Source organism: Panthera onca, chromosome C1 (assembly GCF_046562875.1).
Source record: "Panthera onca isolate mPanOnc1 chromosome C1, mPanOnc1 haplotype 2, whole genome shotgun sequence".
NCBI classification, from domain to species: Eukaryota; Metazoa; Chordata; class Mammalia; order Carnivora; family Felidae; genus Panthera; species Panthera onca.
In genome coordinates, this window is record NC_138346.1 from 86,232,405 (window position 1) to 86,260,390 (window position 27,986).

A 27,986-nucleotide genomic window follows, 5' to 3' on the forward strand; every position below is an offset into this window, starting at 1 on the left:
GTGCTGTGAGGACACAGAAGAGCCAGCCTCAGACTTCTAGGAGGAGATGACATGTGAGCTGAGTTAAAGAATGAATGCTCAAGTCAGCCACATGAAGGGAAAGGAGAGAATACTCCCAGTAAAAAGCATAGGTGCAAAGGCCCTAACATTGGAAATAATATGGCTTGTTTAAGGGGAAATACAAGCAATAGTACAAAAGGGTAATGTGCCCTTTGAAGATTGGCAGGAGACGAAAATGAAGAAGAGAATGTGTTCCACCCAAGAGAGCCTCATGTGCTTGGCTAAAGAACCTGTGGTTTATGGCATAGGCATAAGAAATGCTGCAGTATTCAAACCGTGGGGACAGGCAGGATTAAACTGGCCCGGTTTCTTGATTCTCGATTTTATCCAAAACTGTGGAAGAGGTACAAAGTTTAATTGAAAGGTTATCATTTCAAAACAATATTCATAAATATTTAAACACCCACCCTCAGGGGTCCATCTCTGAGGTTCGCTGAGTTTGAGGAATACCACAGTCATGTCATTGGGAACTGCTGATGGTTTGTAGGCTCAGTGGTGACACAGTCAGAAAGATGTTGTTGCAGATCAATGACTCATACCGGTGATGGAGAATAGATACGAGGGAGGAAAGACTGGAAACAGGAAAGCCAGTCGGGAGGTGGGCACAGCGTTCCAGGAAAGAGATGACGAGTACCTGAAATAGGGTAAGATGAAAGTGTGGAGGATTTGGGAAACGTGAGCACATGTCAGGAACTTGTGGAGGTAAGATCGTTAGCATTTGCTGACTCATTAAATATGGATTTTTTTTTTTTTTTTTTTTTTTTTTTTAAGAAAAGAGTCAAGGGGCACCTGGGTGGCTTAGCGGGTTAAGCGTCTGGCTCTTGATTTCGGCTCAGATCACAATCTCACAGTTCGTGGGTCTAAGCCCACAGAGGGCTCCTGTTGCTGACAGCATGGAGCCTGCTTGGGATTCTCTCCCTCCTTCTCTCTCTCTCTCCCCCCTCCCTCACTCATGCATTCTCTCTCTCCCTTTCTCAAAAATAAATAAACTTTTAAAAAAAATTTTAAAAGGAGTTAAAAGTCACCCCAGGATTTGGGCTTGGAAGACTTGGGATGGACAGTTGTGCCCTTCAATAAGCTGCAGAATATAGGAGAAAGTCAAAAGTTAGATTATCCCTTCAGCTCTGACCATGTACATTTCTACATACCCATGAAAATCCAGGTGAAGATGTTCTGAATTCCTCCCGATAGTCTTCTCTGATTCTCCTGTGAAAAATCACAAGCATTTGCAAGGTGGTCAGAATTAGTGGGCCATTCGGCTTTATCTCCTTCCTCACTTCCGGTGGCCATGTCTAGACTTCCTATATGACCTGGGTTCGCCTCCTTCACTATTTTCTCCGATGCTTCTTAGCATCTATGACAGAGTAGTGGCTGCCTGAGAGTGGTTTTCTTAGGGAAGGACAAACAACCCAGTTCCTTAAGCTCCTTGGTTTTTTAACCTTTTCAATAACACGCCATATGTCACTGACTTGAGGACTATTCTTAAATAAGTAACCTAGAAGAAAATTCATTATCATACCATCCACAATCTCTTAGCCTCCCATATCCCTATTTCTGAACTTTATTTCATTTCCAACAACTTCGTTTCTAATCTTGCTCCTGGATTCCCAATTATAATAAAACAAACACTGATCTCAGGTGGGGAATAAGCATCAGAAACAGATGAACTCATAAGACAAAAATCTTATGTCTCTGTCCTCCTGTTTTCATGCAAATGTCCCCAGTAATTAAATCAGGGAAAGAAAATGTAGCAAAAACATATCAGCCAAATGGTTTCAAAATTTCAAAAGAAGCTGTAAATATGGTCTTTTTTAGAAGATCAGGTTCTAACTAGAGTATGAGAAAGGGTAACAGTTGTTCTGATGAAGCAGTTTTTAAATTCTTGTCAGTGATTTAAAGAGAGATAACTGATGTATGTTGAAGAAGCTGGCAAGATTTTTAAATAGTTCGGACGCTACAGGGAGCATTTTTTTTTTCTTAAAGCAATGTACTCAGAAGTGTTGGCAAGATTTTATTTGAACGTAGCAGTGCTTATGTGAGGAAGTTATTTTGAATTACCCTAGTATAAATATGTATGACTTTATTTGTATTGAAAATTTCCTTTGCAAGTGAGTGACTGAGGGACTGTTATATCTCTATTGCTTGGCAAATGATTTCAGTATTTCATTTTGGAAATAAAATACTCAACACTCGAAAATAATGCCAGACTCCTGTTTATGACCACAGGTGATTTTTGTGCCTACGTTAATACCTTTTAACTCCTATTTGCCATGTGGCACAAATGGCATCTGTTGTCTTATGTCTGGCTTTTTTTATACAGTATTCATGCATGCAAGCATCCATTCATTCGGCAGACATTATTCAGAACCTCTCAGCCACCAAGCTCTATGCTAGGCACAAGGCAGACAGCAATAGTATTGAACTGGCCTTCCTTATAATGTTTCACGTAAGCATTCTGTTTCCTCTGGGCAGTTTTCTGCAATATAGTGGAAATTTCTAATCTTAGCATCATAGCTTATTATTTAAAAAGCTAAGCCTGTTGAAGGCTGTGGACAAGGCTAACTTTGGAAGATAGTTTTTCCTCTCAGCAGAGAACACCAAAACAAGGGTAAGAGGAGGTGAGGGCCCTGAGAAATAGGACCTGAAGGGGAAGGAAGAAGAGAGAGGGAAGGGTACTGGAGAAGCAAAGCATTGTAAATAGGGCTCATACTTTTCACCTCTGGACTTTTGAGCAACCAGTTACTGTTCTACGTGAAAATGAAACTCCTGGCAGGAAAATCATCTACCCCTGTGCTGATGGAGCCTGTTCGTTTACTTAAAGGAGAAACAAAACACAACCCTACACCTTCTTTGTTTTCCTTCTTCAGCTCTTGTGTGGTGTTAGCAGGTGAGGAGATCATTTATTCTCAAGTGCAACTTCACACTTGGCGGCATAAGCAAATCATACTTGTACTAGTCCGGTCCATTTCCTCCTTATGATTTCTTTCCTTTTTCAGAGAAAACCTCTTATTAAATTTTAATATATTTACTTAAAAATCAACCACGAGAAGGCTCATCAGAGCCATTTAAAGAGAAAGACAAATATATACACATAATTCTGCATATGCTCCTTCGTTTATCTGAGGCCACGTGTAAAGCTGATACAGCGGAAGGGAAATAAGCCAGCCTAACTTGATAAAAAGGAAGTGTGTGAGTCTAAGTGTCCATGGTCCCCGCCTGCTACCCTCATCTATCCTCGTGCTCATCTCAAGCCGTTACAAGTGTGAAACAGGAGCTCACTTTACTTCCCTTTAAAGCTTTTTAATGAACGGCAGATTCCACAAAAGACAACAAATATTTACTATATAACAGGCACTGTCTTAGGGGATCGGGAAAGATACATCAGGGGTAGATCATCTTCCTTTGTCAAATAAATTACTGTTTAAAGATCCTAAGTGAAGCAACGATTAAAAATTTCCAAGTGATGGGGTGCCTGGGTGGCTCAGTTGGGTAAGCAGCCAATTTTTGATTTGAGCTCAGGTCATTATCTCACCGTTTATGAGTTCGAGCCCCATGTCAGGTTCTATGCTGATAGTGCAGAGCCTGCTTGGGATTTTCTCTCTCTGCCTCTCCCCTGCTCCCTCACTCTCTCTCTCTCAAAATAAACTTCAAAAAATTTTCCAAGTGATAGTTTTGCTTCAGTATCATAAAACACATTACTTTGCCCCAAATCCAAAGTTCAAAGTGATTTCAAATTGCAAAACATACTTCACCCAATCCTGAACATTCTCCTCAAGCACACAAGAACCCTCCCTAGTAGAAGTAGAGATCATCTTTACCTAATGACCATGGCAAACTATTGTAAATAACTTTTCAATATCCTATATAAATGCCAGATGATAGTAGGTAATAATACACCTCAGGATCATGCTGATTTCTCTAAACTGAAATTCCAAATACTTATGAGATAGATAAATTAAGCTTTAAAAGAATGAGGTTTTAATTTTTCCTTCTTGTTTTGAAAGGCCAAGAATTTTCTGTGAACATTCAGTTTTGTTCTGTCCCTCTTGTCTAGAAGGGTACTAGCCATGTGCCAAGAACAATAGAAATACCAGCTTCCCTCAACCCAGAAAAAATACCCCTTTGCCACAGGAGCCATACTTACGGTTCCACAATGGCCAAGGAAAAACCTAATAGGAACAGACTGTGTGTGTGTGTGTGTGTGTGTGTGTGTGTGTGTGTGTGTGTGTCAAAGTCAGTTCCAGAGAGAGAGAAAGAAGCCTCGTTTGCACAGTAGTAGAACCACTAGAAAAATATGCTCTGTCCCTGTGTCCACGGCCCAGTCCTCCCCTGACGCCCTCCTTTCTAGGGCATGGGGTAGAAAAGTCACATACACAGTAGATCATGCCAGGGCCTGCTGACACAACCCTACTCCCAGATTTACAGGCAGGAGAGTGAAGCAATGTCTGCGCTACATACGTAGTCTTACTTTTATTTTCATTTTTTTAGGTAGATGTTTCAGCACTTGACTGGGGGGGATGGGAAGAAGATATTGCAGGAAAATTTCTCAGTGCTATTACATCCCTTCTACCCACTCCGCAATCCCTTCAATCTTCCGAAGTTTGGGTGAGGGTCAGTAAAGAGCTTTGGACGGTGTTAAGAGCCTCTTCTTTTTACCTAGCACAAATAGGATCTCTGATACTTCCTGGCCATGCTAAACTGGCTACAAGACTACTTCCTCCCATGCCAGGTCATACGGAGAGAATGAGGTGGGAAAATATTTTTCCTTACAATGACAAATGGCCATGTGAAAAATGGAGTCTCAGGGGCTAGTATCGTGATGTTTATTATCATGAACACCTGACCTTTCCCACTACAAATTGAGAAATTCCATGGTAGTTTTCTAACTTTGTTATCAGTGACCATTGATTTCTGTACAATGAAAGAACCAGTTAAATAATTCCTAGTAAATCATAAGATAGTTAAAACAATTAAATAACAATAAAATAATTATAATAATAATTAAGCATATGCTACATCTACTCTACTTTTTTATAACTTAACTTCATGTTTTTCAGGTAATTCATGGGAAAAAACTCCTATGTATTTTTTAAATGTTTGTTTTATTTCGAGAGAGAGAATGTGTGCACATGTGGGGGAGGGTCAGAGAGAGAGGGAGAGAGAGAATCCCAAGCAGGCTCTGCATTCAGCAGCTCAGCACAGAGCCCAATGTGGGGCTCAAACCCATGACCGCAAGATCGTGACCTGAGCCACTATCAGAAGTCACTCAACAGACTGAGCTACCCAGGAATTCCTATGTATTGATAGGTCCCAGATTTTCCTATGTACTGATATGCCTGTCCTGAATCAGACATTTTACATATATTGTTATTTTTTTTTCACCACAACTAGCTTAAATCTAAGTGTTCTTTTGCTCTTTTTATTTTTCTTAATTGATCTCTATGCCCAACATGAGGCTCGAACTCACAACCCCGAGATCAAGAGTCACCTGCTCTACTGACCAAGCCAGCCAGGTGCCCCTCTTTTGCTCATTTTTAAAATGAGGTTCACAGGGGTTTAATATCTTGTTCTCAATATATAATTAGTACACAAAATGCATGAAATCAAATCCAATTCATCTAATTTCAACATTTGTATCTTTGCCTTTATAATATGCTATCATTGAGGAGAATATAAAGAAGCTAGTGTCAAATACATTGATGTTCAGTTTGCACTCAACAAGTGACAAAAGAAATTGTACAGAAAATAAAAACTATTCATGATCTTCATCACTGACTTGTCCTGTGCTTCGGCGCAACACTGGGGTCAGGGTAAGCCAGAAGGGACCCACGCATGGGAGCTTTCCCTGAGCTGGGGGTCCTGGAGAGAAGACCGAACTGAACTGTGAAGCAACAGACAACAAAGCTAGAGAAAGCATTTGACCTGAGTGTTTGACTTGAGCCAATGTTGTAACTAGAAAAATGAGCCGAAGCATTAGGTCCAAAAGGCAAAATAAGCCATACGTGGAAACACAAGGACTAACCCACTCATCCAGGAAGATTGGAAGTCGATCATAATGCAGGGCGCAGGGTGGGTGGGCACAAGCGGTTCAGAAGTATATCTCGAAAGGTGAGATGATACTGAGTGAGATGTGCCTGGCCTTGGCCACGAAGATGGACCTGACACATTCAAAGGTCCACACAGAACCAGACACTTAAATTCTAGAGAAAGTCATCAATTCTCTCTAGGTCACATCTAAAACTGCCAGGCATAGAGAAGCAGGTTTGGGTTTTTTTCCTTAGCTATTACCATTTCATAGTTGTGATTATCATGAAGAAGATCATTTTTGAGAAGAAGGTTTTTACATTTAAGTATCTGAAATAACTGAAAAAAAAAAAATCACCCCCAAATAGTACATTAGAACTGAGTAGAGTACAAAGTTTATAACTTTGACCTCTTAACAGAATAAGGACTATTAACGAAGACCACAAAGCAGTATGAAGCTATTTCCAGGTCACCAGACAATCTGTAGGTACAAACAATTGCTGGTCCCATTTCCCTTCAAAAAGGGAAAAAGTAAAAGGTACAGGTCACTCTGAGCCCCTAGTCTGATGTCCAAATGGCCCTTTTGGTGGCTTTGACCTATGAGGAGCATGGAATGGGTCCTTAGAGACAGGAAACAATTAAGGGACACTTTCAGTGTTTTGAGGAGTCAGAGAAAACAACAACAACAAAAAGCCATCAGTGTTGGGATTAAAAATCGCAATAGTTTTTTTTCCCCTTAGCATTTGCATTGATTTTTCAGCTTTTGCATCAAAAAGAAAATCTGGCCTTGTGGATATTTAAGAGGCTAGGGAATTTCATTTTCCATTTAATAAACTGATTTTCTCCCCCACTATAGGTACTTGGAATTAGCACAAACCCCAGGATAACTACAATTCCAAAAGGGAATGTTCAGTTCATTACGAATGGTCTGACAGCAAATAACGGTCTGACAGCCAAATTCCTGGTCTCCAAATTTGTAAGTTTGCCTTTTTTTTTTTTTCTCACAATTCTTACTCAAGACCGCTTCTGAGCTTTTGCACATTTAACCCTTACACTCAAAGACAGTATTACTCGTGTTACTAAAGAACACGAGAAACTTCAAGCTTAAACACTTGGATTAAAAGAAGTCTGATATTTATAACCAAATTATGACCATCTTGAATACAATAAATTAACTGCTGAACTAACATAATAAAGAAATACTGTATTTATTCTCACGTCTGTGGCTACACATCCTTTGAACAGGTCTAAAGAATCATAAACCAGCCATAAATCTTATGATGTTTTCCATTTTATTTCTTCACTTTAATGACATAGTACTCATCTCTCAATAGGAAAATTATGAATGATACTAAAAGTTAAATAGTTGTTTTTGGTAGTCAAAATTAATTTATACTGTCTTTAATTGATCTGTATGTTCCACATTATTTTTTCAATTTTTCATTATAACAATAAAGCTACACCATAATGACGTTTCATGTATTACTTCATTGAATTCCCAATAAAAGCCCTAAGGAATGAACACTATTAATGTACCCACATTGTTGATAAGCAGACAAATTTAGAGAAAATTGCCTGTAATCATACAGGTAATCATCTGCACTGTTAGTATCCAAAATAGATACTTTGAACTTCAACTGACACAGGGGTATACAAATTCCAGGGATATATTTGCGTGATCATTTTGAAATAACTTTACACCAGTGCACATACTAATAAGTAAAAAAAAATAATGTAAAATTACCTTAAGTACCACGTCTTAATTATTTGTCAACTGCCTCAATGATCCACTTTTGACCTGTATAAATAGACAACCGAGAAGTTCAATGATCAAATCCCAGTATGAAAATATGGTGCATAATTAGTGCACATCTCTGCATTTGGGGAGGACAGTGAATTGATTTTACATAGGGCATTGTTTTTCCTAATTAATTGTAGTTTTGTCACATGTTTGTATGTGATTGCTACATAAGTGGTTTACAAATTGTTAAGAAGTTTTATGGATATCTAGAAAGAATAATACAATTCAATGAACTTACACAAATGTTAAAGAGAAATTTTACATTAGAATGTTACTTTGTTTCTTTGTCCTGAGAGAATGAATTCTTTTTAAAAAAACACAGTTAAAATCAAGCATTAGATATGCAAATATGTGTTCAGATCAGAGATACCAAAATTATTCAAATGATTAATTATTCATCATAAAATGTCAATTAATAATTATGAAGCATAAAAGGCATCTTTCTAATGCATCTTCATTTTTCTTGGCCTAAAAAGGGGCTTAATATACATGTTCAATTGACTTCTAACAAGTTTTAAAAATGCAACAAAGTAAACAAATTGTAAACAAGTGCAAACTCTGAATTTTAATAAGTAACAACAAATGTGCTCAAAATGAACAAAAAGCAAAAAAAAATAAGGAAAACAAAAAACATAGCCACATTCATGACCTACACGGCCCCATGCTCACTCACCTGCCAGGGAAGGGGTCAACCTGGCCAAGAAACCAACCCAACAACTCAAGTTGTGAATGTGTTTAGCAAGTACAAAATAAACATGATGTTTCTCTCCGAAGTGGAGAGAGGAGAGTGGGGAGGAGAGTGCCTTGGGAATTTTTTACACTTTGTGAATAGACATTAAAAGATAAAGCACAGTTTAAGTTTCCTTAAATTACCTATTATAACTCCTAAAGTCCATTAAGCACTGCTAAAATATCACTGTAAATGAAAATTTTTCACAGTTTTAATTGTCAATAATTTCCCTGTGTCAACTATTTTATTAATTTTTCCAGGAAGGTTGTATCTTTTAAAAAGTCAGTTTGAGCTGATACAATTCAGAATAAGAAACCATTTGATTACTAAGCTATTGATTTATATTTATGATTATGATTATGATTTACTTGGCACTGACACCTGGTGAACTTGATGACCCAGGGAGTTATTTTAGTTAAGGCGTCCCTGACCTCCCGCTGGTAGATTAATTACATATTAAACACTGTGTTTTCAAAACTAAATGATAAATCTGGACCCTTAAAGGAGGCACAAAAGAATCAGAGCGAGAGAGGAGGGGATGCTAAGAAACAAAACAAGAGATGGCAAAAGGAAGATAATCAGATCAAAAGAAAAGAGAACGTAGGAAATGCAATTGGGAAAGAATTTCAAGAAAATAAGGATAAAGGGCTGGGAGGGCTGACAGGAGGGCAAGAAGGAGGGAGGAAAGGAAGGGTTTTGAGTTTTTAATTCCCTGGCGAGGCTGCTGGCGTCCGCGCCCTTAACGCCACAGCCTTCCAAGTTGAGGCGAAAGCCACCTCCTCGGGCCTGCGTCGCATCCAACTTACTCCAAGTTTTCTGGTGACTCCTACAGGGCCCCTTTCCGTCCCCGCCCCCCCCCCCTCCCTTAGAGAGATTGACAGTCGCGTGGAGGAGGCTTTTCCAGGCACAGCCTTTCTCATGGTAATCAGCCCCCAGCATCACCTCCCGGCTGCGGCCGCTCCCGCTCCTTGCGCAGCTCGCGGACCCCGGGGACCGGAAACGGGGCGGCGGGCGGGGAGCAAGCTAGCTAGCGACCCAGGTCAGCTGACCCGGCGGCGGGGCGGGGGTCGCGGGGTTCGCGGGCGGGGACAGGTCCGGGGGAGGGCGGGCGGGGACCGACCCTCCCCTCCCCCCCACGTGCTCCTCCGCCCGTTCGGCGGGGCCTTACCCTGAGATCAAATGGAGGGACCGAAGCTGGGGGCGTGGGGGACCGAGCGCGCCGAGAATTGGGGGCGACAATCAGACCTGTTTTGCATCAATAAATTAAGACGCTCATTTGAGTCCTGAAGTTTGCTGGTTCCTGTCAGTGGAGACGTTGGCAAAAGCACTGAAGCCGAGATTCAGCCTTAACTTCAAAAAATAAAGGAAAATAAAATAAAAAGAACCCCCTCAGCTGGCCGCCCTGCTGGGGCCAGGTGACGTGCGTGATTCCATAGCCCGCGGGCCTCAGAGCAGGAACGTTAGGGTCGGTCTGAGGTTCTCTGGTCCTTGATTTTGTTGAAAAGGGTTTCTCTGAGAGATGCTCCTGATTTTTTTTTTTTTTTAATAGATTTTCCCCTCCTATCCTAGGCTCAACTCCGAATGGATTGGATTGCAAGTTTGCACGTGAGAAAACCGTTTGGCTTGGCTTGGACCCCTGCCGCCCCCCCCCACCTCCTCCACACACACCCCAATCCAGGGGTCTCCTTTATCACCCTTTGCTTGCAACTCTAAAAGAAGTTGCCCACCTCCTGCGTAACAACCCAGGGTTGAAATAATTCCTCTAGATGAAAGATCAATTCCGTTTTCAAAGCGAGAATAGTTTCCTTTTTTTAAATTTTCTCCACATGGTACAAAATAAACAGAATTTGCTTTAAAAAAAAAAAAAATCATTAGCTGTGGCCAAATTCGAATTCCTTCTACAGCCTGTGTGTTCAAGGGCAGAAACATTGTATCTCTTTGGGCTTCTGGGCCGGCAAGCGGAGCTGGGGGCTTGGGGGGTTGGGGGGGGGGGTGGAATCTGCTGTGAAAGTTGAGGAAATTGACAGACTGTGAGGTGAAGAGGGGGACCGTCACCAGGTCCTGGCTGAAGGAAATTGGAAAACAAAAGTGCATCTTCTTACCCTGACTGGGTGGAGGGAATCCTGAGGGAGGCAGTTTATTTTACTCAAAGAAACCCTAAAGAATTGTTTTTCCTCCCTCCAGTGTCGATTGCAATATCATTTCATATTTACATGTATCTGTTGTTTTAATCCCCTTCGTCTGCGCTAATCTCGAAATGGATTATTAATGGGGAAGAAAGATCGGGAAGGAACGATTCATTTGCAGGACTTGTTTTGCTGTGTGAGGAGACGAAAGCACCAGTCCTCTCTCGACTTTTCCCTGCGCCCAGCCCTCCTGCATCCCGCTGATCCCACGATCACCATTGTCCCCGACCTGGCCTTCGGACTCAGGGAGTGTTCGGAACAAATTTATATTCGGCTTCCTCCCGTCTCCCCGCCAGTGCGTCGGTGGGAACTCTCGGTCAAATGAGGAGGGGAGTGCCAGGGGCGTGCCAGGCAGGGGCGGGGGGCAACCTGCCCGCGCGCTCACCCCTCGCTGAGACCCTTCCCTTGCCCTCATCCCAACATACACCTTAATGGGAACCTGAAAGATTGCTTTTTTACCCCAAACCAAATACTTGAAAGTCGGAACTCCCAGTGCTAAGTGTTGGGGCTGCCTCCTGCCACTTGAACAATTACTGAGCCCAGAGTAATCAGATGATTAGGTGTTTTTAATGGAAATACTTCAGTCTTTTTTTTTTTTAAGTCAGATCCTAAGTAACCTGACACTAATATACATAATAAAGACAAGTGATTTGTTAGCCCTTCTCTTAGATCCTTTGACCTGAGGTTTTTGCCTGTGAGTGTGTGTCTGAGACTGTAACCCTCCAAGGACTACCTGGGCTCCAGCAGTGGGGTCTTGCCTGGAATCACTCCTTTGCAGTGGGATCCTTCTTCCACAGGAATGGGAGAGGAGAGGCTGAAGAGCAAACTTCTAGAGAAAGCTGGATTCCATTTTTTTTTTTAATAAAAAGGAGGGGGAAGTGGGAAGAGGAAGAAAAAGGACATTAATAATACAGCTAAATCTCAGGGGAGGAACTTGATAAGTCAGACATATATTTAATATAAATATGTACTATTAAAAGCAATGTAAAACTAAAATTTTAAATATTTCTAACCCATATAGGAAATCATTAATTGTCTTTTTTTACAATTCACTTTTAGAATGATGATGTTGAATGCTCCTCTTCTGTAGGTAAATTATCTGTAATGGTGTGGGGGAGAAAATTAATTTACGTAGCTATTCTCATTGTAATAAAGAATCAAGTTAAGAAAGAGATGATTCTGTAAACAACTGTGAAAATTTACTTTTTTTCATCTTAAAGTAAGAAGTGGCTGTGGTCATGCTAGATGGTTATTTCCCTCCCCCCAAATATGCAAAATAGAAAGACTTGCACCTCTGGGACTATGGATGTGGCAACCCAAGTGGTAGCTTTTCCCTCCTCTGCGTGCAATTGCAAGTGACTCCTGCATTCAAAGTCTTGCTTTAGGCACACATTCAAAGCACAATTCAAAGCAGTTTATCTTAATATAAGTAAAAGTCTAGTGTTGGATCAGGGTATTATTTGTTTCAGATTTCATCAGATGGAAAACAGAGGGCTGTGACACTGAACAATATTAAAGCAGAAAAACTGGTGGTGAGGTGGTTTAATCCTCCTGACACCTCCACCTTTACCTTTGCAAGGAAGTCCAAAGGCTGTTGGGACTGGAAGTTTATTTTGTGCTCTGAGGTTCTCAAGCACTTTCACTCTTAAGAAAAAAAAAAAAAAAGTCTCACAGTTCTTTAAGAAATTGAGCCTGAACCATTGGAGGCTAAGAGATTTCTTCCTTTTCCGATAAATGCCTGTGCTCAGCATCCTCAAATTTGGCTGTCTTTATTTACTTCTATATTAGTTCCAATTACGTGCAGTGTAAACCAGCTTTTTGATTAACAAAACAGCAGAGCATTGGTTAAGAACACTTAAACTTCAAAAAAAATTCCCCTGGGAAGTGGGCTCTGAATCGGTTAATAATGTGCAGTACTTGCTAAATTGCTGACTTCCAGATGTGGAAAATATCTTTCTTGTTTAGGACCTATGTAACCTGATTGGATTACGACAGAAGCGTCACGTTGGAAGCTTTTGAGTGATTATTTAATTAACCATACAGTAGAAAGCTGTATTCTCCAGGAAATCCCTTCCATATTTACATAACCAATCCCTTCAGAGCAAAGGTGGAGTCTTTTCTTTTTAATTTTACTTTAATTGCAATATCAGAAAAATATATACTCCAAAACTTAGACCCCATGCCGTTTAATATCATACTCTTCCTTCCCTGCTAAGTCCCTCTATGGCCTTTCTCCTTTTCCTCCTACACACACTCCCTCACTTTGTAGTGAGGTCTCCGTGAGATGTGGAGAGATTCAGAGATCAGTCAACCCAGCACTCTATGTTAATTTACTTAGAGACCCTTTTTAAAAATGCCAAACTACTTTTTACCATTGAGATCCAATCCAGAAATTCATCATACACACACCCCAGCACACACACCCTAAGATGTAGTTCACATGCAGCATTTTTTTTTTCTGGCTCTGCCATCTAAAAAGAAAAAAAAATAAAATAAAAGAAGAAAAAGGGCAAAGAATTTAGTTCCAGAAGACGTGCTGAGAAATCCACACAACTTAATGTGCATCTCAAATCTGGCCATTAGAAATATCTGTATAAGAAGAGGCGATCTGGATTAAGGACCCGGGATCTTTCCCTTTAACTTTCGCCCCTTAGAGTTCTCCAGTTCTGTGAATGGTGTGCACCGTTTTCCGCCCTGTACTCTGTAGGATTTAGTGATGAGGATAATGATGCCAAAGGCTTGACGGGGGGGGGGGGGGGGGGGGGGGCGTGGAGAAGAGAGGGAGGGAGGGAGGGAGGGAGGCGAGAGGGAGGGAGAGAGGAAGGGAGGGAGGTGGAATTTCATTTCTTCCACTAAAGCGTTTGCGGAGACTTCAAGGTATAATCTATCCCAGATCCTTTCCCAGAGAGAAACTTGGCGATCACGTTTTCACATGATGCTCACGCTCAGGGCGCTTCAATTATCCCTCCCCACAAAGATAGGTGGCGCGTGTTTCAGGGTCTCTCCTCTCTCTCCTACAGAAAAGAAAAAGAAAAAAATGTCATTAGAAGAGGCGTAACACGTCAGTCCGTCCCCAGGTTTGTGTTTCCTGGAGTGGCCGAAAGAGATCAGTTCTAACCTGCTCCGCAGGAATAACGGTCCTGCCTCCCGACACTCTTGGCGAGGTTTTGTACAGTTTGCTCCGGGAGCTGTTTCTTCGCTTCCACCTTTTTCTCCCCCACACTTCGCGGCTTCTTCATGCTTTTTCTTCTCACCATTTCTGGCCAAAACTACAAACAAGACTTCGCAGGTAGGTTTTTTTCCCCTTTTCTCTCTTTTTATTCCCTTTTGGTATGGTCATCCCCCACCCTCCTTTTATGATTTTTCTCCTTTTAAGTGGGGATGTGAGTCTGAAGTGAGAAGGAGTGTCTGTGGGCAGGAATTTCAGGTGGGTTTAGCTCCTTTATGGCAAGCTTTTCCCAAGAGTGACTTCTTTGATTTCTCTGGCTCTCCGGCACTCTCTCTTTCCTTTTCTCTTCTTTTTTCCTCCCCCAAATAATTTGCCCTGTACCTGTCCATTCAGGTAACCAAAGGTGCCTTTTGCTACCCAGCCTAGGAAAAGTTTTATTGAGAACTATATGGTGGAATGAAAACTCTTCAAGGGGAGAGATTCTGCTCTATTTTTGCATCTAGTGCCAATTCATTGTATTCAGCAATTAAAACTTGGCAAATACCTGTGAATAATTACAAAACTTGATCGATACAAACCTACCAAATTCAGGGGCAAGTCTTTCTCTTAGATATGGCAGTGCATCCTCTCCCACCCGAGAAGGCTGTTTTCTAAGCAGAAAGTTGCCTGTTTTTGTCTGCTTAGCGAGTTTCATTTCTTTATTTTATTCTTTGTGTGTGTATGTATGTGAAGTAACACCTCACTTCTGTGATGATAAATAAAGAAGTGAAAGTCCTCATGGAACTCGAGTCGTTTACCAAAGTGTGTGTGTGTTGGGGGGGGGGTCACTACAGCTGGGAAGAAAGCTGCTGTCAGGATATCAGAGTTTTAAAATTAAGGATAACTTTTGAAATTGTATTTTAAATGGCAGAGTAATATAGACATGGATTTAGCAGGAGACACATGCACACACATATCCCATTCCATACTTTGGCACTGAAAAGTCGAGAGAGATAACAGAAGTTCCCAGGAACAGTGATGAGCCCGGCTAACATGAATGTGTTTATCTCCCACCTACTTATGTATTTTACATGCTCCCCCTATAATGATGAAGGCAAGATTACTAACTCCAGAGTTAGAAATAACAGGCAAAGATAAAGTTTACAGCACAAATGTCCTCTCTCTCTCTCTCTCTCTCTCTCTCTCACACACACACACACACATACACACACGCTCATAAAACTAGCAGCTTACTTTATTAAACATGTATTTATATGCAATCGTGTGTAAGTCTCAGCATGAATACAGACAGGCCAGCTGTTTCATCCCAGACACTTGTGTGACCGTTCCCTTATTTCAGGATTTTCCCCAACCATTTCAAATCAATAGAACGCCAAGAAATGACAAAACGTGTCAAACATAAAAGTCACTCCCTATGCCTAGGTTGAATTCAAGGTGCTTTCTAAATCATCCACTTCCCCTTCTCTCTGCCCCCCTCCCCTCTCAGCGAATGTCTGGAAACTGATACTCACTTTCCAGGTTTTCTGCAAAGCTTCTAGCACGGGAGACAATAGGTGCGGGGCGTGGGGACTGAGTGTGCTCGGCAGAGAAAGGGTTAATGGCCCTTGTGTTACAGTTTGCATCTGTTACATCTTTTATAGCCCCTGTTTAAACTAATCCTCGAGGCACAGCATCTTCCCAACCTCCACCGAGTTTTCGGGATTCTCCTCCTCTCCTGCCTGCCTCCGAGGTTCCCCTTCTCCAAGTTTTGACAGTTTCAGCTGAAAAAATGCAGCGCCTCTCTCGATTTTTAGGTACAAAAGTTTCGAAGCCAGAAAGGATACGATCATTTAGTAGAGCTTAAAAGTATTGCCGTAGCGGTTGGACTTTCTCTTTCCTTTCTTGAGGGGATTAAAAAAAAATTCTACTGGAACTATTTAAGGGAACCAGTGTGGGGGAGCATGTGTGTGAATGAGGTGGGGGAAAAATACTTAAGTAAATATTGTCAAAGTGGCGGGGGGGGGGAGGTGGGGGGGGGTGGGAAGCGACGGTGTCCAAAGAGGCTTATAATTATACTTCTTATTTCGGCGTGAAACGGGAAATCTTAATTTGGGGGCGGGGGACTGGGGGGAGGCAGAGACAGTGCCTCGATAAACTCCAAAAGGGGAGGGGAGGGGGCGCGGGGCGAGTGGGCTTCCTATAATTACTATTATCAATTTGCCCGAGTGTGCTTCATCCGGGGGCTGCTTCGCGTTGTTTGTTTGTTTGTTTCCTCTGGGGAATGGGGTTGTGGGGGGTGGGGGGGGGGGTGAGACAAGATGAGAGCGAAAGAAAGCCTCGCCTCACCCCAAGTTCCCGAGCCGGGCTGAGGACTTTTCTGAGGAAAGGGTCCGCCTAGCCCTGAGTCAAGCAGCCTTACTGTACCGCCGTGTGCATTCCCTCATACGGTCAGGAGTTATGACTCATTTTGAAGATGTAATTCTTGTCTCTCTGATCCCCTCGCGGGTGCAACACAGCAAACAGTAACAAACACAAAGCGCCTCGGGGCCAAGGCTGGGGGTGGGGGGCGGGGAGGGGGCCGCCGAAGTTTCGCTTTGGCGTTGGGGGGCGCGGATGGGTGCTCGCCGGGGCCCTGGCCCGGCTCCCCTGGGCGGCCCGCGCGCGTTTCAATGGGCGCGGGCGATGCCCACATTGTCGCTGTGTTTGGTTGCTAGATCGAGCCTGCGTGCTGCCGAAGCAGGGCGCCGAGTCCATGCGAACTGCCATCTGATCCGCTCTTATCAATGAAGCAGCCGATCATGGCGGATGGCCCCCGGTGCAAGAGGCGCAAACAAGCCAATCCCAGGAGGAAAAACGGTAAGAAGCGGCCCGAACCAAACTTTTCCGGGCCACTCCGCGGCTGGAGACCCGGGGAGAAGGCGGGGGAAAGGGAAAGGGAGCCGAGGCGGCGGCGGCGGCGGCGCCCGGGGCTCGCGGGCGAGCCTCTCTCCGTGGCCGGCGCCGCAGCCCGGCGCGCGCGGCGACTGGACCCGGGGAGTTGGGGAAGTGCCGGGCAAAGTGAGCGCGGGGTTGCCGGGGGGCTCCGAGCCCCGGGGTCCGGCGGGGGCCCCGCGCCCCCACCCCCGCCGCCCCCTCGTGCCCCCGCCTCCGCCCTCCCTTTGCCTCCGCCTCTCGCTCCGCTGGCGCCCGGTCCGCCGGGTCCCCTGGCCGGGCTGCGGGAGCGTCCGGCGAGGGCAGGGCGGGGGCCCGGGCGCCAGGTCGTGCAGGATCCCGGGGCGGGGGGCGGGGGTGGCGGAGGAACTGCGAGGGCGGGAGAGGGGGCCTGGGGCTGCGCCTCCGCGAGGCTTAAAGTTTCTTGCCGGAGTGTCGCGGCCGCCTCTCCGTACGCCAAGTAACGGTCCGCGGGCAGCGGGGCCCGGCCGGGCGCGCCCCGACCTCGGGTGGGAGGGACCCGGCCGGCCCTGCGCGGGGTCCGGCGGGGTCGGCGCGGGCTCGGGGGTGGGTGGTTCCTCTCCAGCGGGCTCTGGCCCCACGCCGGGGACTGGCGGAATCGCGGAGAGCAGGGAGACTTTTCTGGGCAGTTTTCTACATGGTCAGGAGGAGCCCGTTATCCAAGCTGAGTCAGGAAGGAGGAAGGAGATGGGGGTGCGAGAGGGACACACCGACCAGAGGTGGGAGATTAAAGGGGTGGCTGTTAATAAAGTCCGTCTTGGAGAAAGGCAAAGAAGGGATGAAGAGAAGGGGGGAGAGAGAGAGAGAGAGAGAGAGAGAGAGAGAGAGAGAGATCGACCCCCTAGGTATTACCCCCGAACAAAATCGTGGGAATAAAAGAGAAAAGTGATTGGCAAGAGCGCAGAAGGAGCCTGGGGGAGGGGAGAGAGCTGGGGACCGGAGAGGGTGCCGGGGGTAGCTGACAGAGGATACTGAGTTTGAAAAGAAAAAAACCAACCCCCCAAAACAAACAAGCGAACTAGCGCCAGCTCAGACTGGGAAAGGAAACTTCTCGCTCCCTTCGATCTCAGCTTTATCACCCGGCGCGGGGCCGCGCTGACGCTCCGGAGCCGGACGTGGGGACGCGGCGCCAGCCCGGCCTCCGGCCTCCCGCAAATGCAGCCCGCACCTCTCGGGGACCGCCCGGCCCACTTGGAGCAACTTTCCTCTAGAGAGGACAATTGTGCGCGCCCCCGGCCTGCCCCGGAGCTGCGCGGCGCAGGGAGGGGGCGGCCGGGGGCGCAGTGTGGGGTGCTGGAGGGAGAGAAAACACAAAGACGAGAGAATTTTGATTAGAGACAAATGATGCTTCTCTCTCTGTCTCTGCCTCTCTAGGTGTGTGTGTGTGTGTGTGTGTGTGTGTGTGTGTGTGTGTATCTTTTGCTTGTTGTGGTGGAGGTGTCGAGCCATATGGGGGAGTGATAGAGGAATTTTAGTCAGAAACTGTTCGTTACGTTATCCTGCCTTTTCCCTTTGTGCTGCCTTTGATCTATTTGCTTGGCTTAGTATTACAAAAAAAAAAAAAAAAAAAAAACAAGTACAATAATATATTCTGAGCTGCTTCCCCAAGATCCAGTTCAGGCTGCCTCTTTTTAAGTCAGTCTCTCCTCTTCCTCTCCCTCTCCCTCTCCCTCTCCCTCTCCCTCTCTGTCTCTGTCTCTGTCTCTGTCTCTCTCTCTCTTAATTTAATTTTTTTCTTCATTCTGGTATCTGGCATTATTTAAGGTGGTCCTTACACAGGAGACCTCCCCTTCCCCATCTCTGGGTAATTTAGTAGACACTAAAATTATACCTAATGTCCCCCTCTCCTCTCTTGTGTTTCCTCTGTTCCTTTTATTAAATGTTGGTTATTGATTTTCTAAAATCAATGTCTGTTGTGGGGCTTTTTTCCCCCTCTTACAAGTATCTAAAGCACGGTGCTGATCAACTGGATAACAAAAGCTTTGTGTCAAGGAGGCTTTTTTTTCTTATGTTAAACAGTCATTTTTTTTTTTTTTTTTTCTGAGAGAAAAGAGAATGAGATATAAAGCAAGGTTCCCAGAAGTGTTCTTTTGCAGAAGAGACTATTTAGAATGTTTGTTTCTGCTTTCCTGCCTCCTCCCACCCCCTTCGGGATTTTGCCACCGATGACCAGCCTGGCCCCGGCAGTGAGGTCAGGCCAGAGCCCAGGTCTGGGGAAACAGAAGGCTCCAGGCTTCCTGGGAACCCTGAGGGGTGGGGGTTGGCAGAGAGGAAGGCCTGCTGGGGGCTTCGCAGGTGAAACAGAGTGCCAGGGAGGTGCTCAGCTGTGGACACTGCAACCATATCCCCTCCGCCCAACTAGTAACTTGGGAGAAGCCTCAACACTCCGAAATGGAAAGTTGAATTGCAAATTTTGAGGCATTTGTCTCAGACCTTGCATACTTACCAGCAAGCCTTCCATTGCTTACAGCTTCTCTAACTTTTACTACCTGTCTCTCTTTCCGAATAATCTGTGTAAAACATGCTGTGAATTAGTTACTTGTCAGTGTTTTTCCTTGGGTTTAGTCTGACTGAGCAAAATGCCCTGGTTTAGAGAAGCAGGTAGAAGAGTTTTCTTCCCCCGTTTTCATTTTCTTTCTCATCAAGCACATATCCAATGCCTTTCCCTTTGGGAATTGCCAGGATTTATCTGAACTGAGTGGATTTTTCTTCTTTCCTGGATTCATGGAAAAGATGTCACTTTTGAGCTTGTGTCTTTGCTGATAACACTAAATATGATGATGCTTATCAAAATCATATAGAAATTCCTGGAAAGGAATAATGGCAATACTAATCACAGAAGTAAGAAGCTGCAAGGAAAAAAAAAAGATGGTCATCCAGGAAACTAGAATGGCACTTTATATAATTTAATGAAGTCAACAATGTATATATAGACGGAGGCAACAAGAAGAAAAAACATGTAAAGCAATTGTGTGTGTGTGTGTGTGTGTGTGTGTGTGTGTGTTTGAAAGGCTGGTCAAGAACGTGAGTTAGAAGACGATGCTGTACACAATTATTAAAAAGCAAAGGAGAAGGAGGCAGTTTGAGGGTAATAAATGTGCAAAGAGAGAAACAAGAATCTAAAATCCAGCCTTCAAGATTCTCAGGCCAGCAAGATGCTTGGCAAAGACAGTGCCAGGGCCAAATTAATCCATAGCTGACAGTCTCCTTTCCCCCACATGGAAAGGATGAAATCTCTTCCCAGAAAATAAGATGTGCAGGAGGAAAGGGGGAGAGGGGTGAGGGGAAGGAGGCAAAAAGCAAGTTGCCGGCAGACAAGAATGTGTGTCAGTTTCAAGAAAGTTCAGTCAGATGATCTTCAGTCGCCTGACTCACTTTGTAACACTTTCACTGAAGCTGGAGAGGAGGGGGGAAACCCAGCTCCCCCCCTTTTCCATCCCCCTGATTATACCCCACTATCTCCACACAGCCTTGGAGACAGAAATGAGCACTTGGAGCGAGAGATGCCCGGCTGTTGCCTACCACTGGCGCGGCCGGGGTTGTAACTTGCAAAGTTTGTTGCTTTAGCCCCTGATTGGGGCTTCGGCTCCTGGGGATGCTCCGGCTTCCCTCCTGCCTCCTGAGGAGCCTGGAAGATGGGCCAGCCTCCCCAGCCCACTGCCTTCCAGCATCAGCCTCTGAGAAATCGCACATACACATGCAGGTTGTGACAAAGATCAAATCTGGAAACTGCTTGCTTCAGAGAAGGGAGTGAAGCCGTCTTTTAAATGAAAACTGAATTAGGAGTGGAGGGGGAAAGGAAATGGAAGAAAGAAGGAAAGAAAAAAAAGTTAAATTTGATTTGTCTTCAAACTTTCAGTTAAAGGGTTGGGGATTGTGTGGGGGGGCGGGGGAGATATTTACAAATGCCTCTGGTCTCTGATTTCCAGTGGTAAAGACAAGGGATAAAGTTGGATGTTTTCAGGGCTTTGGACCCTAGGGGAGAAGCAATCAGATGAGCAGAAATGATTATCCTTTTTTAAGATAAGCCCTCTCTCCTTACCACTTCCTTAAAGGGAGTGGAGGCGCTGGTGGTGATGCTTAGAGGCAGCGGAGGACGGAGAAGTTGCTTCCGTTTCAGAGATGCTTAAGTAAAAAGGGAAAGAAATGCATTGAGCCCCTTCTCAAGGATGTGGCTCCTGTCTGTCCTCTCCGAGAGGTGAAGTTGGGCTGGGGCTGCCTGGAGTCAGAGCCCCTTAGTACACACTGAGGCAGGGAAGTTTCCCTCGGATTACAATCGCTTCAAACTTGGTTATCTTTGCAAGTAGGGAAATCTTTTGCAAGTAGCTTGCTTCACAGGGTTGATGAGTTTATAGGGAGACTGGTTTTGCTGATTCTCAAAGCACTCAAAGGCAGTTGGTGTGGCAGGTACCAGTACTGAGGGCACTCCAAAGATAGCTATCTCCATCCTTTTCTCTCTGTGGAGATCTCCGTGCAAGTTTCGTCATGCTGCACACACACAGGACTGGGGGCTATGTATCTAGACTGATCTATTTGTTTTATTTCGGTTTGGGAAAACTAAGTCCACTGGGGCAGAAACATGCCTGCTTTCGTAGCAGAGCCACTAGCCTGCTGGCACCCACAGTGGGACGCTCCACCAGGGGTAAGGGCGGGCTAAGGATTTTAAACTTTACATTGTTCTTCTGTTGCCAAATAAAAACAAATTCATGTCTTCAAGCATTTATTTCCGAATATGATTTGAATAAAGCCAAGATTAAAGTTCCCTGCCAAACTGCTATGTCACATGTATGCGATGCTTCCCTCCTTGGTGGCTTAATTTGCTCAAAGTAAAGAAAATTCCAAGAGGTTCTTGAAGCCCCTAATGCCGTGTTAAGTATATTTCCTTTGGAAAATGTATGTCTACCCTGAAGGTAGGGAAGGACGGTGTGGCCAGCTCTCTAGCAGTGCCGCGTTTATTCTAAGATGTGGGAGATTCTTTTCCCTACAACAGTTTTTGTCATCTGCATTCTTCCAAGGCTTTTAAGGTGCATTTTCTTCTGTGTGAAAGGGAACTCTTTGTCCTTTTCCTCTCCAGCACCGTGGCTTCCCAAGGTAGACACTATTTTGTGCCTGTCACAGAGAGAGGGAGTGCAGGTTTGCAATGCTCACAGACAATTGATTGTCTGCCCTAATGTGTTTCATTTACATGTTTATAACGTCAATGGTGCTGGGGTGTCCACTGTACCATTCATTCCCGCATTCCCACAAGGGGGCAATTGTCTGAATGGCCAAGTCAGACACCTTTTTGATTGCTCTTTGGTTGTCTTTTTAGAGCAAAGAAATAAAGGAGGAAAATCTGTGATGCAGAAACACTAGTTGAAAATATACAGAATTAAATGTCACCACAAAAGCAGATGTTAACATAAGCTCAAATATGCTTTTTCGCCAAGATGTGAGGGTTGAAAAAAATAATTCAGAGCAGAGGGAAGGATGATTTAAAACCAATAAATATAGTCCTCTTCCCCCCCTCCCAATTTCTTTTCTTTCTTTAGCAATCGGAAGATGAAATGTGATTTTCCTTTTCATTTTTAAGCCTTGAAACATCTAGGCACCTCCCCATTATTTGTATGTTTGCTGTGATTTGTGAATTTTGTGTATATTTACATAGCTCTGTTTATACCAACAGCGTCAGCTTACCACTTGGAAAACCTATTGAATGACTATTTGGGCTGTGGGGAGTGTAAACTTTTAAAAAGTAAGATCCAAGTATCTCATCAAGCATTTTTTAAAAAGGAAAGCAGTAATAATCAGAAGACTCTATGGAAGTCTTTGCCTTAATAGCTATGTGCCACTTTTATCTTGGGTGACAGTCCTGTCAGAGTGAAAACTCTCAGGAAAAGTGTAACTAGTAGTTACAAAGTAAATAAAGAATTTCGTTTTAAGGTGTTCTGTATTGTTTTTATACTGTGTGTGTGTGTGCGTGTGTGTGTGTGTGTGTGTGTGTGTGTTGTCTTGTGTTTCCTCTGAGAAAAGTGAGAGGAAAAGCCATCCATGTGTGTGTTTTTGGCTTTTCTCTTCATTCAGTTCTCCCCTACATATTATGCATATATGTATCACACATGAATACATCTGCTTAAAAAAGGAAAGATTTCACAGTTCAGATGGTGCCTTGCTGGTTCATTAAGGTAATACAGTTATTAGAAGTTGGTCTGATTTCGCGTGTGGTCCATAAGGAGAGAAAATACTAACTCTTGTGTCATCTGGTAGGAGGTAAATAGGGTGGGGAAACTTTAATAATTTTGTAGTAAATTAGGGAGAAAAAATCGCTAGTCTGTGAAAAGATTTTTGCCTCTCCGGGAAGACACGCACAGTAGCTGCACCGTTAGCTGAACCCCTGACACGGCGGTCTTTTGAATGCCTTAGGTATGATTTCACTTTCGCTCACATCAATGCTGACCTGAATGCCTTTCATATCTGATCCGCTGTGTCTCTCCCAGTAAACATCCCCTGAGGGGAGAACAAAGAAAGGAGCTCTTCTTCTTCTTAATCACAATTCAGCCCTTTCACCGCCGGCAGGCTCCATTTGCATTCTGCCACAGAAAGCCAAGATGAAAAGAAAGAGAGAGAGAGAGAGAGAGAGGAGAGAGAAGAGGAGAGAGGCCGAGGGTAGTAGCTGAGTAAAATAACTTAGGTGTTTGTGGCTGTTTGTTGGGCTTTCCCTGGTTACCAGCCTTATATAGTTGATGCTTGACCAGGCCTTGTCCCTCCTGACAGGCATATAGTGTTACAAGATGGCATGTCTGTACTATTCATGGCCACCCGCTCAACACTTGAGGTAAAAAGTGTCAGAGAGGGATCAAATTCTCCCTCAGAAGCCTGTTAGACTTGGGGTCAGGTGTGTGGACTTCCCATCTTGAGTGCTGCCTACTATTTGGCTTTACTTATTGTTTACCATCAGACCAGGGAGGTAAGGGCACTGGGGGGGGGGGGGGGGTGGGGTGGGTGCGCAGCTGGAGGCTGCTCTGGAGGAGAGAAGGGATAAAGTCTCCCAAGGCCCTGCTCTGGTTTCAGGGATGGGTGTCTGGCCCAGAGAAAAAGGGAGAAGTGCTTACACCCAGCCTGAACACGCTGATAAATCTTCAGGAAAACTGGAAAAGACTTTCCCATTTTTTCCCCTGACTTTTTATGATAATTCATATTTTCAAATGAAAGGGGAAAAAAGCCAAGAAAGAAACTCTCAAATGAGCCAAAAAGGAAAAAAAAAAATTCTCTGAAAAGAATTTTAGGGGGAAAAGTTGTTCTATTTTAAAAAGCTTTGAGGGCTGTAAAGTGCCACGTTTTTCACACCTTCTTCATACTTTTTTTTCAGATTTTTTTAGTATGTTTAACATTTGTGAGATGACAGCCTTTTTGTATCTCAAACTGGATGCTTCAAGATTTGTAGGGAGGGGTTGGTGGTATTCACGTTCTCCTGAGAGAGAAAGTTTATGCCTCAAGGGCTCCTTCTTACTGGGAACTGTTTAAACCCTTGCAGGCGGACCTGTCAGGTTTTACTGTGTTATTTGCCTCCATTTTCAACATGCAAAAGTAACATGCAGTTAATGGTATCGGAACGAGACCACAGCAAGAGCAGAAAGCTCTCGTGACAACTTTTCAGCTACATTATCTTGCTTCTAAACTGCCTTGTCTTTTTTTTTTTTTTTCTTTCTGAAACCAGTTTTAGATACCAACAGTTTTTCAACAGATAGATTAAGTACATAATGCGCGTGCGCGCACGCGCACACGCGCACACACGCAAGTTTAGAAGTGCAATCGCTTCGAGTGAATAATTGGAAATGGGGGCTGTTCTTATAGCCACGGTGCGGATTTCACTTATAAGAGCAAAACTAGCAGAGATATTAGAAGTTGTACATGAGCATGTGACAGAGATTCCTGATTTTTTTTTTCTTTTTCCCAGAAGGTTTACAGAATTTACAAAAAGAGATTATCCCTACACCTTCCACCCCTCCTATCCACCCCCATGACCCAAGCAATGAAGGATTTAGGCAGATTTACTTCAGTAAACACCTTTGGACACTTGGGGGGAAAGTGGGAGTCTGTTTGCAAAAGGAGGCTTTTGTTAAGTGAGGTACCGGGATAATGCTTTACCAGGCAGCTGTGATATTAACCTACCCAGCAATGCGGGAACACTCCTTAACTCTTTGAGTGCCTGGCCCTTTGCACTCAGCAGATAAAATCCTGGCTCTCCAAAGACACTCAGAATTCTGGTTCTAGCAGTTTAATATTCAGACAAGTCTTGTAGACATGAAAACTGTTCAAGCTTTTAAAACAATGTGGTTTAATTAGATGAGGTGGACTTACATTGCTCATAAGCCCTCCAAATGGTGGTTTATAATTGGCAAGAAAAAAAAAAGGAATCAAGGCAGCACATTAAAAATTCCAGGAAATATCTTTAGAAAAGCTATTTTCATTTCCAGCTTTTAAAATATTAGACTATGGTAGCTAGAGGGAATGAAGCAGCTGGGGCCTCTCTCCTTACTATAAAAGACACCAGAAGTTTGTGATGAAGAAAGGGGCTTCAGCTCAAAAAGCTGTAAGAGGCCAGTTGGGACAGTGACACTATCGCAGCCCTCGCATCTTTTCTAGGGGGAAGTGTTGCCTATCTTTCGGAGCTCGGAAGGTCATGTGAACCTCAGAGTCAGGGCCTCAGGCCGACTGTTACCAACATGAGACTTGCCAAGGCAAGCAGAGAGGCATTTATAAGAGGAAGGAGTTAATGGTTATTTTTTGCTGGGCACAAGAATAACTTTACAGGTGTTGCATTTGGGCTTAAATAAGATTGCCTTATTTAGTTTCGAAAAAGAGTGTAGGTGTCAACGTTCAAGCAGCCACAAATGTGTGAGAAAGTAAAGGGTATGAGACATGACAGGATTAAAGGTGTTTGCTATGTTGTTACACCGTGTGTCAGGCTGCAAGCTCCCTTTGTCACAGCCTCCTGGTGATTTGACAGCGCAGATCTACTTCCCTTCTAGGTGAGACAGCATTTTTTAACTGGAGTTATAAATATGGTACACCCTTCGAGTTGCACCCTGCCTCCCAGATCCACGAATCCTATTTGAAAGCATCTTGCCCTGAGACACAATGAACAAATGCTGTATACAGGGGGCTGTGTGCTCGGGGGCCCGGGCATAGCCAGCATCACAGTAGCTGGCATTGACTGTTGTTTGGCAAGAAGGTCCTTTGCCAAATCATCCAATAATTAAGTTTTATGTTATTTGTATGAACGACCAAGCATGCAGTATTCCTTTTCAAATCAAAGGGAGGCTTAAAATTACTTTTTGAACACTTTCAGACCATGGTCAGGTCACAGTTTGGGGGCTGAATTAAAATGATCTCATTCATGATCTAATTGAGGTTGGCAAAACCTTAACAGTAGCAGGAATACATAAATATAAATCAAAGACCAAAATTTAGCAAATCATATCATTTGCTAGAAATCTGCTCATGAATTATTCCCCGATTGCCAACCCAGAAGTTAAACTTTGTCTCCCCTCAGCAACAGTAACTGTGCGTGTTTTGTCAGACTCCTGACAGGAAAGTTAGAGGAGCTGAAGAGAGAAGGAAGATGGTCAGTGTCTCATCTGATATTGTGTGTTTGTGACCCAGGAACATTTGAGAGCTAATAAAGCCCAGTGCATTACAGTGGATGCTGGAGTCTTGGTTAGAAATTAATATGGGCTCTTCTGAAAACCAGACTTTGGAAGAGCAAGCATCGGGGGGACACGTAAGGGATGTAAGGGGAACAAATATTTCGAGAAGGATCCGAACTTTGCTTTCATTTTTCAGTGGAGGAATGTAATCGTCATAATGATTTATGATTTTTTTTTTTTTTTTACAAACTTAGTTCTGTTAGTAAGCTGAGTTGAGGGGCTGAGATTTGAAGGAACTGTTAGAATGAAAAGACAATACTGAAGGGCTCGTGTGCACATTTAAGTTACCTTTCCTTTAAAAAAAAACAAAAAAAAAACAAAACACTACTATAAAAGTAAGATCCCGGGTCACTTTTCCTGTAATCCATGGGCTTAAATGTCATGTTCTCTTGTATATAATCTGTTTTCAGTTATTCATCTTTCTGGGTTGCTGTGTGTTATTTCAACCTAAACCCACACACACTCTGCTTCAAACTGGAGGAGACCTAATTCTGAACTTGAAATTAAAATTTTAAATCCCACTTACGTGAAGATATTTTTCCAAGCAAATGACAAACGCAGTACTGGTCAGTTTAGCTAACTTTATCACAAAAGCAAATATATGAAGGTGTATTTTTAAGTCACAACAATAAGGTGGAAACATTTTTAAATGATCTCAGGCGATGGAGGTCAATAAGTACATTCTTTTGGGAACAGGTCATTGTCATTAATGATTTCCCATGACAAAAAGTCAAAACATACTCTACATTAAAAAAAAAAATGTAATGGATTCCTCTCTAATAGTTAGGTTGTTAATATGACAATATGGTGATTTTTGTTCTTTCTATAATTTCGTATTTCTTTTTATAATCAACTCTAGGAAAGAAAGGTACTCCCGATCAGGTGATAGACACTCCCTTCTATAAATGAACAATCTAATAAATCAACAGAGGAAGATATCATGCTATTTAAGATCTGAGATTTTTTCCTCTATCTTAAACAGAAGAGTAAATTTCAAGGAATTCAGTGCCCAAGTGACCTGCAATGTACTGTACAGGCTTCACTGTTGCTTAGTTTAAATTGTATCTATATTGTCTTATATATCTGAGTAACTGTAATCAAAGAAACTTTGCAATTTGCCTATTCTTGGAAGTACCTAACTTTCTATTTTAGACACAAAGCACATCAATGGAAGTGTTTCACATCATGAGATTTCTCAGTTTTAAGAGGTGAGGTTTATATATAAAGAACTCAGTAAGCTGTGTTTTCATAATAAAGAGACCCATTAAAAGGGGAAAATCTCTAAACAAAATGGTTGTCCTCTGAAGATTTCCCATCACCTTTGCTCTGCTGATGGGAATTTGAAAACTACATACAGCCCATATGCACACATTCCACATGCACACATACACAAATA

General features: G+C 43.5%; 1 protein-coding gene and 1 long non-coding RNA gene across 26 annotated transcripts in view; one reads left to right on the plus strand and one right to left on the minus strand.

The window, feature by feature from the left end:
• Positions 1–13,539, minus strand: part of LOC132673512 (uncharacterized) — a 128,184-nt gene extending 114,645 nt beyond the window's left edge. For 10 of the 21 annotated variants that reach the window (XR_013557302.2, XR_013557312.1, XR_013557315.1 and 7 more), the window contains exons 1-4: positions 9,784–10,186; positions 7,829–7,882; positions 1,209–1,266; positions 468–694 (exon numbers count right to left, since the gene is read on the minus strand). This is a non-coding gene — a long non-coding RNA (uncharacterized LOC132673512). Of the gene's footprint in view, positions 1–467; positions 695–1,208; positions 1,267–2,905; positions 3,048–7,828; positions 7,883–8,558; positions 9,399–9,421; positions 9,475–9,557; positions 9,654–9,783; positions 10,187–11,534; positions 11,641–12,371 lie in introns of those variants that run through there. The other 11 variants (XR_013557317.1, XR_013557311.1, XR_013557316.1 and 8 more) reach the window with 11 other exon arrangements.
• Positions 13,540–13,683: 144 nt separating this feature from the next.
• Positions 13,684–27,986, plus strand: part of ZEB2 (zinc finger E-box binding homeobox 2) — a 134,984-nt gene continuing 120,681 nt past the window's right edge. Inside the window, exons 1-3 of one of the 5 annotated variants that reach the window (XM_078451309.2) lie at positions 13,684–14,090; positions 15,611–15,763; positions 16,664–16,805. In XM_078451309.2, coding sequence (XP_078307435.1) covers positions 16,733–16,805 — 73 coding nt within the window. In that variant the 5' untranslated portion in view covers positions 13,684–14,090; positions 15,611–15,763; positions 16,664–16,732. Of the gene's footprint in view, positions 14,091–15,610; positions 15,764–16,261; positions 16,425–16,446; positions 16,472–16,663; positions 16,806–27,986 lie in introns of those variants that run through there. The other 4 variants (XM_078451308.2, XM_060626191.3, XM_060626193.3 and 1 more) reach the window with 4 other exon arrangements.